The sequence below is a fragment of the Syngnathus scovelli genome, chromosome 11 (assembly GCF_024217435.2).
Source record: "Syngnathus scovelli strain Florida chromosome 11, RoL_Ssco_1.2, whole genome shotgun sequence".
NCBI classification, from domain to species: domain Eukaryota; kingdom Metazoa; phylum Chordata; class Actinopteri; order Syngnathiformes; family Syngnathidae; genus Syngnathus; species Syngnathus scovelli.
Window position 1 is genome coordinate 829,654 of NC_090857.1, and position 16,987 is coordinate 846,640.

General features: G+C 45.9%; 1 protein-coding gene across 1 annotated transcript; it reads right to left on the reverse strand.

Annotated features, from left to right (window-relative positions):
* Positions 1 to 1,320: 1,320 nt before the first annotated feature.
* On the reverse strand, positions 1,321 to 8,643 carry apcdd1l (adenomatosis polyposis coli down-regulated 1-like). Its single transcript, XM_049733820.2, has 4 exons — positions 8,207 to 8,643; positions 4,154 to 4,325; positions 3,271 to 3,790; positions 1,321 to 3,162 (listed from the first exon to the last, which is right to left on the reverse strand). The coding sequence occupies exons 1-4, from the start codon at positions 8,259 to 8,261 to the stop codon at positions 2,389 to 2,391; spliced, it is 1,521 nt and encodes a 506-aa protein (XP_049589777.1). The 5' UTR covers positions 8,262 to 8,643; the 3' UTR covers positions 1,321 to 2,388.
* Between the last annotated feature and the right edge of the window lie 8,344 nt (positions 8,644 to 16,987).

Here is a 16,987-nt window from a genome sequence, read left to right on the forward strand (position 1 = left end):
GGGGGTAAATGTCAACCAGGGGGAGGGAAAAAAAAAAAAAAAGCATACATATGCTGTCTGTATATGTGCCGTCCAAACATTTGATTTGATTTCTTTTCTCTTGCCGGAACATTTGTCAGCTTCAACCACCAAACTGTTTAAGCTTTGGGAATCTGATTCAGCCAAAAGAAAACTCACCAGGGCTTCATTTCTTTTTCTTTTCATTTTCTATCTAGCCTTCCACAATTTGGATCCAGTTCAGTGGAGCTTTGGGAAAATCATTATTTTACCTTAAAGAAAACGTGTTATGCATACAATCTCAAACAGTTTCCAGGTGTCTTTATTTGTCTGACATGTTTTTGTCAAAATATCCCAAGGATAAATAAGTAAAAGACACTTTCCACATGTACAGCTTAAATGCGGGTGGACGATTCTTGAAAATCTCATCAGCGTTATGATGAACTTTCCCCAAATGCAGTCATACTTTGCTGTTTTGACACACGTACTAAATCAAGTCTGTTTTACGTTACGTTTCCCTTGTTGAATGGACTCACTCAGCGACGGCCGCCGCGCCGTGAGGCCTGATTGCTAACAGGCCGCCGAGCGAGCGGGCGGGCGGGCGAGCGGGCGGGCGGGCGCTCCTTCCTGCCCCTTGACGGCAGCCGCAAGAAAAGACAATGAAAAGCTCCTCAACGGGGGTTTGAAGGTTGATTCCAGCCGCCCCCTCCCGCGAAAGCCTCTGATCTTCTTTTTCTCTTGATCTGTGCTTTTTGGTCTTGGGGGGCTTCCAGACTGATATTTCCCATCCAAGTTTGAAGGATGACCTCATGAGCCTCGCAGCTGCCATTGCCATTCTAGCACCAGTTAATAGGAACAGTATGGTGCATCTGGAAAGGAATACTTTGCACTTTCTCTCTCTCTCTCTCTCTCTCTTCAAATCTTGAATAATTGTGAAGATTGGGGGGATAATTAGTGTTTCTTCCAAATCCACATCAGAAACATCATGGGGCCATGCCCATCATCTTTTGGAAAAAAAGTGTTCATTTTCTGAAGCCTGGATCTATTTTTGGTCTCAGGTGTTTGCCAAGCAGACAATATGGTTCGGTGAATTCCAACGCTTCACCTGCTTCAGCCATAATACATCTTTATAGCTTCTTTTTCTCTTTTAAGCTCAAGTATTTGTTGATATTGACATGGTAGGAATCAGTGTAACACACCGCAAAATACTGCGATGATTATCCCTAACCTGATCATCACCATAGTGCAAATTTGACCTCCTGTATTCTAATGTCATGAAAGTAGCCTTTAGCTTTGAAATGTGAAGAGTCATGGAAACACATGTTTTGGAAAGCCACTTTTAATGCAAAGAAATGAATGAATTCTGCTTACAAAAATCTTTTAAATAACTGACAGTATTTATATACTGTTTATATGGTGATAAAATAAATAGTCACTGGATGCTTTAAAAGAAGAGCAACGTCTTGTGCCACATAATGACGGTAGCTGGTAGGACTGATTACAAATGTCATCTTGTTGGCTGCTTTTCTTTCCAGTATAAACAATGGTCTGTACAAAGTGCATTAGTTCTACTGTGTCCTGGCTCAAAGAGCGCTCGCTCTGCAGACCCTTATCTTGATTTGTCATGATGGCAATACATAAAAGCAGCCTTTTCCGCAAAATCTTTTTGGGCCATACAGTAGTGACTGTGTTGGTGAAGATTAGTTTGAAGTCAACCTGGATTTGTATCTTACAATCTTGAAAGTGAAGGTCCAACAAGTGGAGTGGACAAAAAAACACTGGTACCAAAACTCAATTCATTCCATGGGTAACTCATAGCTAGCTCAATTTAATGGTTTCATTTCTACATTGAAATGATCTGAAATGTCATTCATCCTTTCCAGCTTGCCGAAATGTAATTTATTAACTCAAAACGCAGCATTTGATATAAAAACACAATAACTAAATAAGACGCGTAAAGAAATCAACTTGTGTAAATACTGTATGTTCTGTGTGAAATATGTGCTTGAGGGACATGGAGTGACTGGAGTTTCAATTCAGTGTGAGGGTCTGGGTGGGAGCTGCGGCCTGCTGCGGCCTACTGCGGCCTACTGCAGCTCCTGTACTCATTCTGTATTTGTCTACTTGACTGTCCCATGAAATACACGTCCAAAACTGCTTCTGCGAGTGACTCTCCTCGACCAAATGCAAGGTCATTGTCATTTTGGAATTTCTCGAATTATTTTGACTTTGCTCAAGCAGCAGTGTATATGAAGATCGCTTGTAACTCAAATCTTGCCACGCAACAAAAAGAAAAGAAGAAAATCATTAGTCGGAGCACTTCTGAGTCAAGGCACTACTGAACTGTCTATTTGGCTACCCTAAATGTCCGAGAACCATGTGCCAAGTTTTCTAAAAAACACAACTCCAGCTGCATAGGGCAGATCCAAGGACCATCAAGAGGAACGGTGTCAGGCTCCCGGTCCCACTGGTCTTGGTTTGGACTTGTTTGCTTTTAAAGCCGAAACCATAGTGACTGGAGGGCTGTGTCTCTGCGTGGCTGCAAAGCATTAAGGGAGCCTGAAAGGAAGTGGCCCTCCTCATCGGACGGTCTGGGCTGGAACCGTCCGTCGGCCTTTCCCCAACGTACAACAGCGGCTGTCCCCTGTGGTCCAGCTCAACCTTGAGAAGCTCATATTCCTTATGTGGCAGCTTGAGGCCGAGAACCGTGCAGCCGTGCGTAGAGCTCAGGGCCTGTTCTTCTCTGACCTTCCACTCTCCGGCCTGCCCGCACTTTCCTGGCTTTGTCCTGTTCAACAACCTTGCTGTGGACTCGTCTTCAGCCGTCACGCTCACTTCGGTCACCTTAAAGACAAACTCTGTGGCTCCCGGTACCTTGACTGAAGGGTTTCCCTGAGCATAGTGACCGGAAGCTCTCAGGGTGAAGGTGTTCTGGGAGCAAAGGGGGTCCGAATAGTGGCGGTAGATCCCCTCCCACGCTTGTTGGTCGGGATCAAAGTGGAACTCTCTGGTGAGGAAGAGAATGGTGGGGCGAGTTTCACATTGCTGGCTTGACCAACGTCCGGCCAAGGAAATAGGGGCTTGCGTTTGGCGGGGCATAGCTGGGGGATGTTGTTCTGTGGAGCGGTACACCAGGGCACACACTGGGCAAGGATGGATATGATGCTGAAAAGATCAATTGCAAAAGAATTATTAGCGTGTCACTTCTGGATGCCAGACATACGTACGTATATGTAAAACCTTTATACCTACGTAGCTCTCACTAAAACTCACCATGGCACTCTGCAGTGGCTGCTGGTATCCTGTTGGTCTATAGTGAGTTCTTTGGGTCCAATCAGTGTGTATGTCCCCCAAGAAGAGCTCCTGGATTTTCTCCCCATGGTTGTGGTGTTGCGTCTCCACCCGAACCAAATCCAGCTCCATCATGGAGAAGCCCAAAGCCGACAGGCACTCTCTTCCCGCACGGGTATTGTAAAGGTCCTGCGGCTTCCCAGGGACCAATCGAGCCAGGCTCGGACCCACGCAGGATGGGGCCAGCCTGGAGTTGAGTTTCTGCTTGGCTGCCAAGCTGTGAACAACGATGGTCACCCCGCTGAGGTGATGGTCGGCTTCGGTGGCTCCGCGGGTGATCCAGGAGGCCTGACGGAGACGGAGCTTGCCTCGGATTGCCAGGGAATAGGTGGGATCCTCGCACCGGCTGTCGGCATAGTAGTGCTGCAATGCCTGGAAATGACGAGTCGGGTGGAAGGTATAGGAACGGGTGAGGAACTCCGGGCCTGGACGCACTTCACATCTGAAAATAGGGAAGAGGTTATAGAAGTGAATATATCCAACAGTAAAAGCCACACACCAAACAGCTTCATGGATGTGCTGAGGGAAGACTTTCAGATAGCTGGAGTTAGAGCAGAAGATGCAGATGTGTCTCATTGGCTCTGGCAACCCCAGAAACGGCTCAAGCCCAAAGGGAACAAAGACTTGTTACGTTTATACTGGACAAGAGCTAGGGTGAAGTCAAGCCAAGTATTCCTCGCCCGCCACCCAGATCAGATAGATTCTTGTGAAGCAGACCTCTAGAGTCTGGGTTGTCGAAAGAATACGTCCCAACTGTGTTCTGTTTCTGTCTTTGAAGTATTCTCTGTGTTTGGCAAAGGTTTACCTGGTTGATAACCAGGTCCCATCCAGCCTTGGTGGTATTTCTGCTGTGATTTTCACTCTTTCCTGATGCTGGCGGTAGTGACAGCGGGGCTGCCATTGCAGGCTTTCCATGAAGCTGGAGGAAGTTGTGGGCACTTCCCAGAGTTTACTCCCCGTTGCAGTCATCAATGCAACTAAAAGACAGAAACGATAGCAATTATTCATCTGATGAACACGAGAGCTTTGATACATGCCGTCGATAGAGTATTTCTAATAATGATTGATTTGAAATGAGCTCACATTCTTTTATCCCAGCACTCATTTTGACGTGCGGTATAGTTGATTCAACCTGACATTTTTTTTCTTCTTGAAATTTTAGGACCGTTATTCCGGCCAACCAAAAACTGTAACGTTAATCCCCGCGAAAATAGCAACGGTTATATTGTTTGACTTGCGCGCATGTGCTTCATCTCGCCGCACTCGGCTGCTGCGTGCGTGCGTGCTCAAAGGTGCGTCTTGAGACCCAAAGCCAAGATGAGATTTCAGCCGACAAGGATTTTCTGATTGCGTCAACAAGGACCATCAAGAGGAACGGTGTCAGGCTTGTTGATTTTGCAACAAGCGGAAGCCGCAAAGTATGGCAAGCATGTTCTCCCAAACCCTACCGTGCTTGTTGTCCGTGCGCAACGGTGATTTCTTTTTGTTGTCGCTGCCTCACTTGGCTCTTCGATTCCGAGAGACATCATTGTGTAACACTTTTATGCCGACAGTTCCTCCCTCGAGCCTTTGCATGCACTCTGACCCGCAATGAGCTGACAAAGTGTCAACTGTTAAGTCCTTGGACGAGTAGCAGATCTTTTTACTGTCTCCTGGGATTAAGGAATATTGAGACGTTTATGATGTAGACTCACATTTTCCTCACACGCAATGTGTGGAAAATTCCAACTGGAATGCAGATTTTTGTTGAAGACTTATTTGCACGCTTGTGTTTTCAAATATTGATTGCAAGAGTGAAGATGAATGCAGAGTACAAACGGCATTGCATTGCTTTTTGTAATAAATCCTATTCAATTCACACGGAATCGAGAAGAGGCATTTCGATGGAAGCCGATCTGCTGAGACTACAAAACAAAACCCAGAATCAAATTCTTCATCAGGCAGGTCTGTTTTGTGTTATTGATTGTCTGTAGCTGCATGCCACATGTTGTCAAAGCGGTCATAGTGTTGAATGGTGTGACAGAAAAGAAAAGAAAATAAAATAAAAGAAAAGCGACGTGTCGTCATGTCGGGCTTTGCCGTTTAAGTGTGTTGTTTGCGCCAAAAGCATGAAGTTGTATGGCGCGTTTCCCAAGGTCACGTGTCATTCCCTCGCTTGGATCTTTGCTGCGCCGCATATGGTTGCATTTATAGCAAAAAAAATCAAGAAATGGACTCGTAAAAGCAAAGAGCTTAGTAAGGCAAAAACGCTCATTGAGAGTTTTGAAGTATTCCTCTCCAAAGAGCGCCTCGGTCAACCACAAGCGGGATGACGACGTAATGCGACTTCATTTGGAGACAAAGACAACGTTTTTCACTTCATTTCCTACTCAGACTTGATTTGCATTTCTACTCCATCTTTACGTGCCCGTCCGTGTTTGATTGAGCAATCAGTGACTGGCCTATAAATAAGTCTTTCCTGCTGTGGTTCAGAGGTCAACATGTGATACAGGTGCTGTCTTTGTTGAGGAAAATCAAACAGCTGCAACTGTCGCGTTCGGTATTATGGAGGAGTTTTGAAGCCACACAAAAAAGGAAATCATTTTATCTGATTTGTTGACCAAAAAAAAGTTGTAGCCTTAGGGAACTCAGCTTGTATTTTTAGAGTGACAATGGTGTTTGGTTTTAGTCATGAAAAGGTTTTATTTAAGAAAAGAAAGTCATACTCTTCCCCCCCAATAATCAGATTGAAATAAATTCTAATATATTAAAAATCTCTTCTTGAAGAGAAAAATATTGTTCCAGGGTTCAACATGTTACAGATTCCTACAGGAAGACTGGACAAAAAGTCTTCTTGATTAGGAGATGACATTTTTGATGGGGGCTCACGCAATATGTATCTGGTCTCTTCTTCTTCTTTAAAAGCAATTGTGGTTTGTTCTTCACTTCCTCAAGGGGAGGGAGGCAGGCATTGTGCGTGCACTGGAATTTAGCCAAATCTGTCTATCTTGAAATGGTTGCTTCCCGACAAAAGCTTCCAAATGTTGCCTTGATGACGTGCTCCCATGTTTACGTCTCTTTGTCTCCGCTTGGATGTCAAAGGCTGGCTTTTAGCTTTGTTGCTTTTTGTCTCGTTGCCTTTGCGTGTCGCTCACAGATGATGTCAGGATTGTTAGACTTGTTTGTCTGTTGTGGGCCATGTCTTGTCACCGTGGGATAGGGGGGAACGAAATTTCGGTTTCTTTGGCATGTGGAGAAATTGACGATAAAGCTGACTTTGACTTTGGGATAGAATAGTGTATGTGTGTGTGTATACACGCCAATTTTTGATGTGTGGAGATGAATGTGTGCGTGTGTGTGTGTGTGTGTTTTCTCCAGATAAGCATTTCCCACCTTTTTGTTGTGTGTGTGGTGTCCGCTGAGTCGTTTCTCACCGTGCACAGGCCAAAAGAAACAAAAGCATTATTTGTTCTCATTGCTTATCTTGCTATTTGTTACAATTATCTATTGGGGGGCTTTTTCCACGACATAATCTCCTATCTTATCCGAAACCCTTTCTGGAAAGTTTTTTTTTCTAGCCTTTTAAAATGTGAAAACAACAAATAATTTTTGCCGGGAATAATAATAATAAGAAGAAGAAGAATTTTATAGTGTAACTAAACATCCTATCTGCAAACCAAAGTAGACACTTTGGACTTGTAATACAAGCGGTGCCCATTGTCCTCATTTGTGTAAGTCAGGCCGAGGTCAAGTTGATCTTTTCAAAGCGCCGCAGCTCGGCGTTGTTATTCTAACTTGGGTCATGCGTCCGCCGGGAGGCCACGCGAACGGCCGCTGTTGTCTTTTCATCTCACTTGAATCCCCAGGTCTGCTTTATTTACACCAGCGATCAGTGCGGCTTTGCCCGCTGGACGTCAAACTCTGGCTCCTGATAGCCACCAGGCTTGGAGGGAGGGACAAAGGCATTTTAAAACCCCTAATGATTTTTCTCCTCATACAATTCGCATTCATAGGTTGCCGGTAGCATGCTCGACTCTTCCAACATACAGTACAGCGGACACATTTTTTCTAGTTCTTTCAAAATGTTCACAATTGATTTTTTCTGGAGGTTGTGACCTCGTTGGTCTCCTCCACGATACGTGTGCAGCCCTAAAAGAAAACACTCTGCCAGCCATCATGGGCTGGGTGGGGGCAATCTTTTGAGTGTGTACTATGTGTGCACCTGGGCAGATGTCTCCGCCTTTCCACCCTGATGTGCAGCGAGCGACCCAATGTAATGTCAGCCTCCTGTTATTCCAACCATTAAGGTAATAGCAACATTAGTTCCAGGGCCACGCTTGGCAGCTCCCAAGCTGCCATTGTCAGCTGCCAGAGTAGCAGGAGAAGAAGACGGCTGGCTCTTCTCGCTCCTCCCTGTTGTCCTTTGAAGACACAGAGCCACCATTCACTACTGCCAGCTTGTGTTTTGCTTCCACCGGAGGCTTTTGAAGGCTGACAAATTGCTTCCTTGCGATTAACAAGTGGCTGCGTGTGACATAATCCTCACCAGGTTTTGGGGGGCCTGACATGTTTAGAGAGTCTTTATTTCTTTGTTTAGCCACAAGCCCAATTTTGACATTTCTAACGGTGGAGCCGTGGCTGGAAGGATTCACATACTATAAAGCAGAAAATCACTGTATTCTGTATCAGCGACAGTAGGACTATCTTCAGTCATCCGTCAACATTCCATGCTCTTCCACTGGATGGCAGAAGGTACAATGAACCTGTTTCCACCTGCTGCCATTCAGACAACAAAGTAACATTTTTGTGTTCAACTCAGCAGGACACCAATTTAATCATCCAAGTTACTGTAACGCTGGTCTTTTGGGGATGTACTCACCTTGCCAAATCAAGCAGACCGCCGCAAGCACGTGTGCTGAGCGTCCCTCTGACATGATCGCTGCCTTTCAACGCACAACTCTTTTAGATCCCAGAACTCGAGAAGCTCCCGTCAGCAGCAGATAATCATATGTCCTGTCACCGTGACACAAACATGCATGAAGTGCTCGTGTAATCCTGCACACGCTGCTGCTGCTGCTGCTGTGTCTTCTTTTATGTCCACTTGTTGGCTTCCATGCTCTGGTGGCAAAATTTTCAGTGGGCATGCAGCATCTCGCCACTGCTGCTTTCCTCAGGAGTGTGTAGCACACAGTGGCTGGCTTCCACTCAATGCATGTGCTGCAAGTGTGTGTGTGTGTGTGTGTGAGGAGGAGTATAATGCGAGGGTGGGAGGATGTGTGTGTGCATCTGAGGTTGAGAAAGACAGAGGAGGAGAGAAGCAAATCATGGGGCATTCAGTGTGTGTGGGTGTGCGTGTGCTTTCAACTTCTGTAAATGAAAAGCGAGGTGCTAAAAGGGCGCTTCAGAAACGGCACTTCATGTTTTTTTTAAACCTTCAATGTTATATTGTACAGTTTTGTCACTATTCACATCTGGGAATATCTTTTTTGGTAGGTTGGAGAATACTGGCACTTTTTCACTCCCTTTTTCTAGTCTGGTTGGAAATAGCCTAAGACACAAAGAGTTTGGCTTGCATTTTCACTCATGAAGGCAGCACTTCATCACCAAGCCACACGACAAAACATAAGTACATGGAGGAGAATACAGTGTGTGGGATCCTTTCTAAAATCAACAAATATGGTTTCTCACTTGTTAAAAGAGAAAAAAAGCAACATGGAAAAATCAATGTGAGCAAGGCAAGCTTTTAAAAAAAACATCTCACAAAACATGTTCAGATGCAGAGCAGGCGTTGTCCAGATGAGCCACAATCTGCAGTTTACATTGGAGTGCCCTTCCTGCAGAGAGAAGTGTTGACGATGAGGTCTGCGGCTCCCTGGGCGCGTCGGGCGGGCGGGCGGGCGGGAAATTCTCAAACAAGATGTCGCTGTTCAATTTCTTTTCCTGTGACGTCTTAATGCGGCCGCCGGCGACGTAATTGGTCGCCCATTAACCTCTGCGAAGGCCGAAATCTGAGATGTGGCTATCTTCCCCATTTTCCACATCATGAAAATGCGTCTTTTTTTCACCTGTTTCATACTTTTGAATTGAATGATGTCATAATGGCCTTCCATTTTTTCTTTACGCTACGTTTGGACACTTGAAAAAAAACTCCACAGCCGCACACATCCACATATGGCACCTTCTTAGAGCGCCACATAAACGCCTCAGTCACGTCGATTGTGTTGACTCTGCTGACCACTGGCGTGGAGTTGAGGAAGGCCCTCAAAAGGGAGACTTGGAAGCACATCTACTGCGGGTGGGCTGACCGCAGCGCCGTCGAGGGGGTCCGTCCGCTCTAGCGCACACAACGCGACAAGTTTTTATTTTTAATACACACATTTTTGGATTGCCTCAATCGCAATAGGCTCCATGACATTATCATAGATGTGCATCCGCATCGATGGCTCTTTTCTTTAGGGCTGTCGTCTGCCCTGCTGTTTCTTCTTCTGCGTTGTTTACGTATTCCGTCTGCTCCGTGTTTGGAGACAAAATAGAGATCCTTGGCCCAATCATCCCACAAACATGGAACTTTCTATAAGCAACTCATGTAAACACCACAGTCACACAAGTATGCTCGTATTTACATCAAGGCACGTGAACGTAACAGTGACTAATGTGATTATGGCAAAAGTAGATGTTTGAGTTTTTATGCCAAACACTTCCCAGATTTTTTACATCAACTGTGACGCATTTCTCAAGGGGGCGGCCTGTTCTCTCTATAGCGAATTTCAAATTATGACTTATGCACTAGCCAAGTGTTGGAGTGCGTTGACACAAAGTTGTTATGACTCCAGGCAAGCTTCATCTGCACTGCCAAACACTTTCAAACCAATTTCAAGAGCAACAACAAAAACAACATTTTTTGGTGTGTATGATGTTCTTTTGCTTGCTGCAACAAACAGCCACGTCGAATTTTTGAGCTGCGGGCATCCTTAAAGATCACCATTTCCTTTGGCTAACATTTTAAAGTGCTTGAAATTCAGATATGTTTTGTGTGTGGTGACGAAGCGCTGCCATGACAAGTGAAAATACAACCTGTCTTCCCAGGCTTTGCAGTTTTTCGTCACAGCGACGATTGTTGCGCACTGACGCTACGGTATAGTGGTGGCAGGGCGAGCCGTTGGACAGCCCCATCAAAGTTTGGCAAGATTGCAAATAGTTTCACGCATCTGAAAATTGTAATTCCCCGCTTTGATGTTGAAAATAAGCAACAATATCTCATCAGGACGGCACTAATCCGATTGTTGATCGGCACCTCTGGCTGAGCTTTAACTGACTGTGACGGACCCCACAGAGAGAGGGGAGGGGAGGGGAGGCTTGCGGGATGAGGTGCGAGGCTGGTGGTGGTTGGGGGAGGGATTCAAGACTGCTGATCTCTGATCCCAGATCTGACAGTGGGCTCCCTCAGGATGACATTGCCAGGGGTGTCAGACGCTTTGATCCACTCTAGGTCCTCTCTGGAATGTGCACACATACATATAGATAAATACGCGCACACACACACACATCTTAAAGGGTTGGCACATAAATAGCTGGCACAGGGAACGCATACAGTCCACAGCCCGCACTATTTTATAATCAAATAAATCCCCCCAACCTGTAACTAATACTTCAGTGTGGCCAACGACTACGGTGGCCTCGCTCTGTGTGTGCGTGTGTGTGTCAACGTAGTGGGACAATCACTTGAATGTACACACACACACACACACACACGCTTATACATAAACACACATTTACAAAACCCCCAAAAGAAAATGGACATGTATCAACCAACACAGACACAAAAAGTCCCCAAACAACATACAGCAATTTATAGTGACTTCATTCATGTTTCTCCTTCCACCTTTGCAAAATTATCTTTGCCAAGTATACTAGATAAACAGCACACATGTGCACAGACACACACACACACACGCAAAGACTCTGAAAGTGAGCCAGCTGCAGACAGGCGGTCGGTCGGTCCATGCTTTAATCAGCACACATTCACATGTCAGCTTCTTATCTGCAAAAGGCAGGAAGCGTCTCCTATGGTTCACACGTTATCCTTTTGGACCGAGGCCCGCAATGCAGAGTGCGTCAGTCAAGCGCGACCAGGTGAGGTCTGATGTGCTGTCTTTTGATTCTGTTTCCATTCTGTGTGCTGATGAGGAGATGCAGGCTACGCTAGGCGCTCATCCTTCAATGCCTCACTTGAACGCTTTGATGAGCCATCAAAAAAAGTGCAAAATGACCGAAGCGTTGGTGCTTGAACAGCTGAACTTTATTTGCGGTTAATCAGAGGCGCTTTAAACGGTGGCAGTGACGCGCTGCTTTCCATTTCACAAGAGTTTGAATGGGATTGCTTTATTTGAACTTTTATTCTCAGTACAGATAGAAAGTGAAAGAAGACTCTTCGTATCCATATGACTTCTCTGTCCTGAAATCATCTGAGATAGTTTGGAACGAGGGGGAAGACATTTGGAAAATGTATGGAAGGATGTTTTGCAAACTTTGAAACGGTCTCCTAGCAGACATGTGTTTGCCTCCTGTTGACTCAGTGAATCTCTTTCCGTACGGCACTTTATTTGTTCTGACATATTTGCATCGGAGCGATAAGAAAGTCTCTCTAATCTCCGTGCGCAAAGCGTGCCGTGCTTATTCTCTGTTTGTGCGTCTTTATGCTTTCAATAGGGAAAAACTGAACATGTTGCGGCAGGTCCAAGAGAACCGTCAGAACACTGACGAAAAAGTAATTGACGGTAGGCTTGAAATGATGTTAGCCTCAGAGAATCGATTGGGCCATCTCGTGTTGTGACTTTTAATTCTTGCAGAATAATGGCTGAAATGAAAAAAGAAAAAAGATTGCACGAAAGACAAAAATCAGGTTTCAGACCATACCATTTGTGGCATTTGTGATTTCATTTGTAAGGGCATGAAATGGAAACTATTGTGTTATGGAAACATTTGACATGACATACGTACACGATAAGATTAAGTTGTTTCTTTAGAACAGAAGAGAAGGCTCCACGCAAAGGTTCCCAGCAGGCTCCACATCAGCTCTCACTTTGCTGTCTCCAACTAATCCCCATTGGTGGGACCGAGAAGGGACCCCCGTTCAAGTCATGAGTCAAAATCAAAATTTTTGGAACAGGGCGATAAAATGGAGGATAGGATAGGAGACACAATGGTAGCTGACCCGGGTCGCTTGAAATACCGGAGGTGTGTTTGATTTATGACACGGGGTCTGATCCAGCGCAAGGCCCGTTTTCTGGGAATAAATCGGGAAGGCTGGAGTGATCCAAAGGCTTTAGAGTGCAGCACTCATAATCACGAGCCACTCGGGGCTACTTGGCGGGAACCATCGCTTTCTCGTAAATACCCAAATGCAGCGTGATATTTTTTGTTTTTTGTATGACAGGACCTCAATTAGGAAGGTGGGCTGTGATTCTTGTACTTCTACTTGAGAGCAGCTTGGTGGAAGGATGCATGTTTGTATACAGTGTGTGTGTGTGTGTTTGTTCAAGTGTTCCCTTGAAATGCTTCATCATCTGGCTTGTCATCTAAAGCGGCAGTGAAAGCTGGTGGGGTGGGCTCGTATTTATTGGCAAGATGCAAGGAAGAGCCAAGATGGTAGTTATGTCAATAAGGGGCCTCTCACCCCAATGTCCCAACCCCTCCCCGTAACCACAACCCCAAGTAACCCTCTGCGACCAGATGTGACTCCTTATGCTCGTCATTAAAAGTTCCATGCATTCATTTAGGAGTGAATGAAGCCTTTCCCAATTGACAAGTAAGATAGAGCCCGGATTGGGCTCATTTTGAGTCTTTAACAAACCTCACTTGCCCGAAACAGTGCCGTGAAAGACCTTTGCCATTTTTTTTCCCCCTTTGCATTGCGAGATTTTCTCACGGTTTATCAGACGATCCTTGAAGGGCCGTGAGGGGAAATTTGGAGTCCCGCAGGCTCAAAGGAACACTATGGTTCAGCCTGCGGTCTACCACGAATGCCATTATGTTCCCTACCGGCCCGTCAAGATGCGAAGGGGCCCCTCACATTTTACGTTCTGTCGAACAGAAGAAACATAGACGTCGGCTCGCGAATGACCATCGCCTGGCGTGGCTTCACATTCATCGTCGACGCTGTTGCCGCTCAACAAATGTTTGGTTAGATTACTTTTCTGTCTGTTGCTCACCGTCCCACTAATGACCGCTTCAAAGTTTTGATATGCTCAATTAGTACTGTCAGGTTAAGTTGAGTTCACCTCGGTTTTGCCGCAAACAAGGTGAAGTCGTCTGGAATGGGAGGAAGGAAGGAAGGAAGGAAGGAAGGAAGGAAGGAAGGAAGGAAGGAAGGAAGGAAGGAAGGAAGGAAGGAAGGAAGGAAGGAAGGAAGGAAGGAAATTCATTGCACATTGACAAGTACAGCGCAATGAAATGATGTTAAAAATGACAAGCCATCCAAGAGACAGGAGCAAATCACCTACACCTGACCAACCCATGGCCCGATTTTCATAGATGAAAAAGCCGAAGGGCGGGAAAAAAATAAGTCGTAAGCTTGCTCCTTTGTAAGATTGTGGCCCAGTTGCAAGTCACCTCCAGCCCGCCCCCCTCAGTTCTTCTTTCCAATTCCTACTGGCCGACATTTTATGATGGTTAATTTATGAAGACACTGGAGCATAGCCATAATTCGCCATCTGTGACGTCTTACAAAGCCCGCGTGTATTTATGACTCCGACCTCTTTTGGTTTTCTCTCCTATTATTTGTTGTCTGGCCCCCCTGGAGACACGCAGCCGCGATACGGGATGGGAGGGAAGGAGGGAGGGAGGGAGGGAGGCATGCGGGAGGGAATTAAATTACACAAATTTAGTGATCCTTCAAGAGAATGCCTTTCATTGTGGGATCCTGTTACCCCCATGGCCCTTCTTCTCTTTTTGAAGAAAATGGCTGCTGGAGTAAACGGCGATGGCTTGATGGCGCAGCGTGACAGCGACATGTTGACTCCTGCCTCTGCCTACCCCCCCCCCAAAAAAAAAATCATCCCAGGGCCTAATGACACGTTGAGATGATGCCCTTTGAAGGGAATTCTGAACCATGAGTAAATGAAACGTTCACCTGACCTTCCCTAGCACAAAATCGCTCCCCCCTTCCCCCGTTTATTTAGTTGGCACCGTTTTGTTGAACTTCAAATTAGCGTGTGCACACACAAATGTTTTTGATTGATTTTGATAATGTGGGCCTGAAATAGAGGGATCACGAAAGAAAGCAGAAGAGGCGTGTTCCCGAGATCACATGGAACGCATAACAAACACGGGATTGGGAATTCTTCAAATGCGGCTTATGCATACAGCCATGCGCAACGCCCGCTAAAGTCAATTTATACATTTGTTTCGAAATACATGACACGCTTGAAAAGTGCTGAAAACATGAAAATATTGACGGCTATTTCTTCAATTGCGGAGATACGACAATCTACTGAAGTGCCGCTCCGGGAATGTTCAAAGCCATTGCGCCCTAGCACATTCCCTCCACTGTGACCCCAGCAATGTCAAATTCCGCTGGGCTAAGCTAGGTAGCTGGCGCAATCGCCGGCCGGAGCCACGTGCCTGGCGGGGCCACACAAAGAGCCACTGTGGAGACCAGGCAGGCAGGCAGGCAGACGGACATTTGGGAAAAACACCTTCCTCGCTCCCTTACTTTGCTCTGGAGCGAAAACCAAATGGCTGTCGAGATACACGTTTCACCCAAGGCACACAATGACTTGAGCTCAATATCTGTCTCTAAATCACAATTTGTTTTTTGTTTTGGCACACATCATTTGGAATCCATTGATTTCGAACAAATCCAAATTGTAGGTGTCTGTCTCTTTTTCTTTCGACAAGCGTGAACGAAAGCACGGCACAAGAAGACCATGGAACATTCCACAAGTGGAGAAGTGTATAGTATTTTCCTCAAAGCCCTTTAAGGTTTTACAGGCTTGTATGAAATGTTTGGATTGGAAGCCTAAATGAGTTTGCTTTTGCAAGAACTTGAGCTGCTCTTTAAGGCCCGTCTGGAAGAAAAGGAAGATTTTGAAGGAGAGGATAATGTGCTGCCAAGACTGCATGAGTGAGTGAGCTCATCACTGAATCAGCACAGTGCTCAGCTATCATAAACATTTCATTAGGCCCAAACATTGTTGTGTTTGGAGACCACCAGCTCCCATGTTCTTCTTTTCCGCTTCTCACACATAACCTCGTTTTCTGGTTGTTGTTTTTTTATGCTTCCATCCCCCTGTGGCCGGTTCCTCCTTCTCCTCCTCAGGTCAGGGATGAAGAACCTTCTAGGCTTGGACAAAAGTGTCTGTGGGAGTCAGAGTGGAAATCTGGGAAAGTGTCCAGGGTCAGCCAAGCACAGCAGATGTTCAGCTGCGGCTTTGTGGATATCAGTCTTCTTTTTTTTTTTGGAGGTATCTTACCTCCCTCATTAACCAAGAGCACAGATACGAAGCAAGTGTAAGCTTACGTTTCGAATCGTACTGTCGTTGTCCACCAGCCAGGAAGTAGCCTGCTAAAACACTCGAATAATGATCAATATTAACGAGTCATCAATAATTCTCGGAAGAACGGTCAAACATTAAGACTTCTTGAAAAATGAAGGGCCATGAATCTCTTCCTACATTTATTTTATGTGAAAATATAAACACATTTATGGAAAATGTATTGCGCAGTGCACATGATGGATGGATATCATGTTTCCAGCCTGTGTGTGTTCGCACCTACTGAAATGCTCAGAAACAAATCGTCGGTGAGTTGAAACTGTTGGCCGCGTCCGGGAAAGATTCTGTGTGAAGATAAGCGTCCAAAGAATCCGCCGCTTGCCCGCCCACAGCAAAGCAAAGCGAAGCGAATGGAAATGATTAGGAGTGATTGAGAGGTTTGGCTGCTTCTTGTCTTTGTGTCTCTGCGCTCCAACATCAGCCGGCACATTCCAAAGATGATAAAAAGCCGTTTGGCCAAAGAGAAGAAGTGAATAGGAATGCCCCCAAGCTGTATCATTCTGATTTGCGTGTGCTGAAGATTCCCATCTCTGCTGATAATGTCTAATCAGCCTGTCATCTGCTCGGCTCCTGACCCCCTGGAACTTTTGCTCCCTTTCTCTTTGCCACTTCTCCTTGGCACTTTTATCTGTATCGTATCAGCAGCACCAGACAGCGGACAACACAGACAGGCAAGATGGTGCCGCCAACAATTAGTCTGTTCCGGACTTTTGTTTTTTCAGCCGTCTTTGCCTACATGGTTGAAATTTGGTATGAAAGTATTTGATACGGAATTTATGAACTCGTGTATTGCGCAACTCGGGTGCAAGGTGTTGAAACAGCGTGAAAATTGTGACTGTCTGACCTTGGAGAACAAGTCTGGATGTGCGTGAGCGCGTGAGCGCAGGGGGCAGACAAAGGGCAGAAGGGATTACGGGGGCCCGCCCTGGATAACACGCAGGTGGCTCAGAATCTGTCTCGGTCCTTGATTCCTGCTCCTCCGACAACGCTTTACACACAAACGGACACGGACGCACACATACACAAAGGCTTCACAACTCGGGGGGAGGGGCAGGGGATGTTTACTTGGGGGCTCCGAGATGCGGGGATGAGGGAAGTCTCCCAAA

What these genes read in the sequence shown, in the direction of transcription:
- apcdd1l (XM_049733820.2), bottom strand. Translation starts at nt 8,261, where the DNA reads ATGTCAGAGGGACGCTCAGCACACGTGCTTGCGGCGGTCTGCTTGATT. An exon ending in GGTCTGCTTGATTTGGCAAG is followed by an intron (nt 4,326 to 8,206) that starts GTGAGTACATCC and finishes TCTGTCTTTTAG; the next exon opens with TTGCATTGATGACTGCAACG. An exon ending in GGGACCTGGTTATCAACCAG is followed by an intron (nt 3,791 to 4,153) that starts GTAAACCTTTGC and finishes CCCTATTTTCAG; the next exon opens with ATGTGAAGTGCGTCCAGGCC.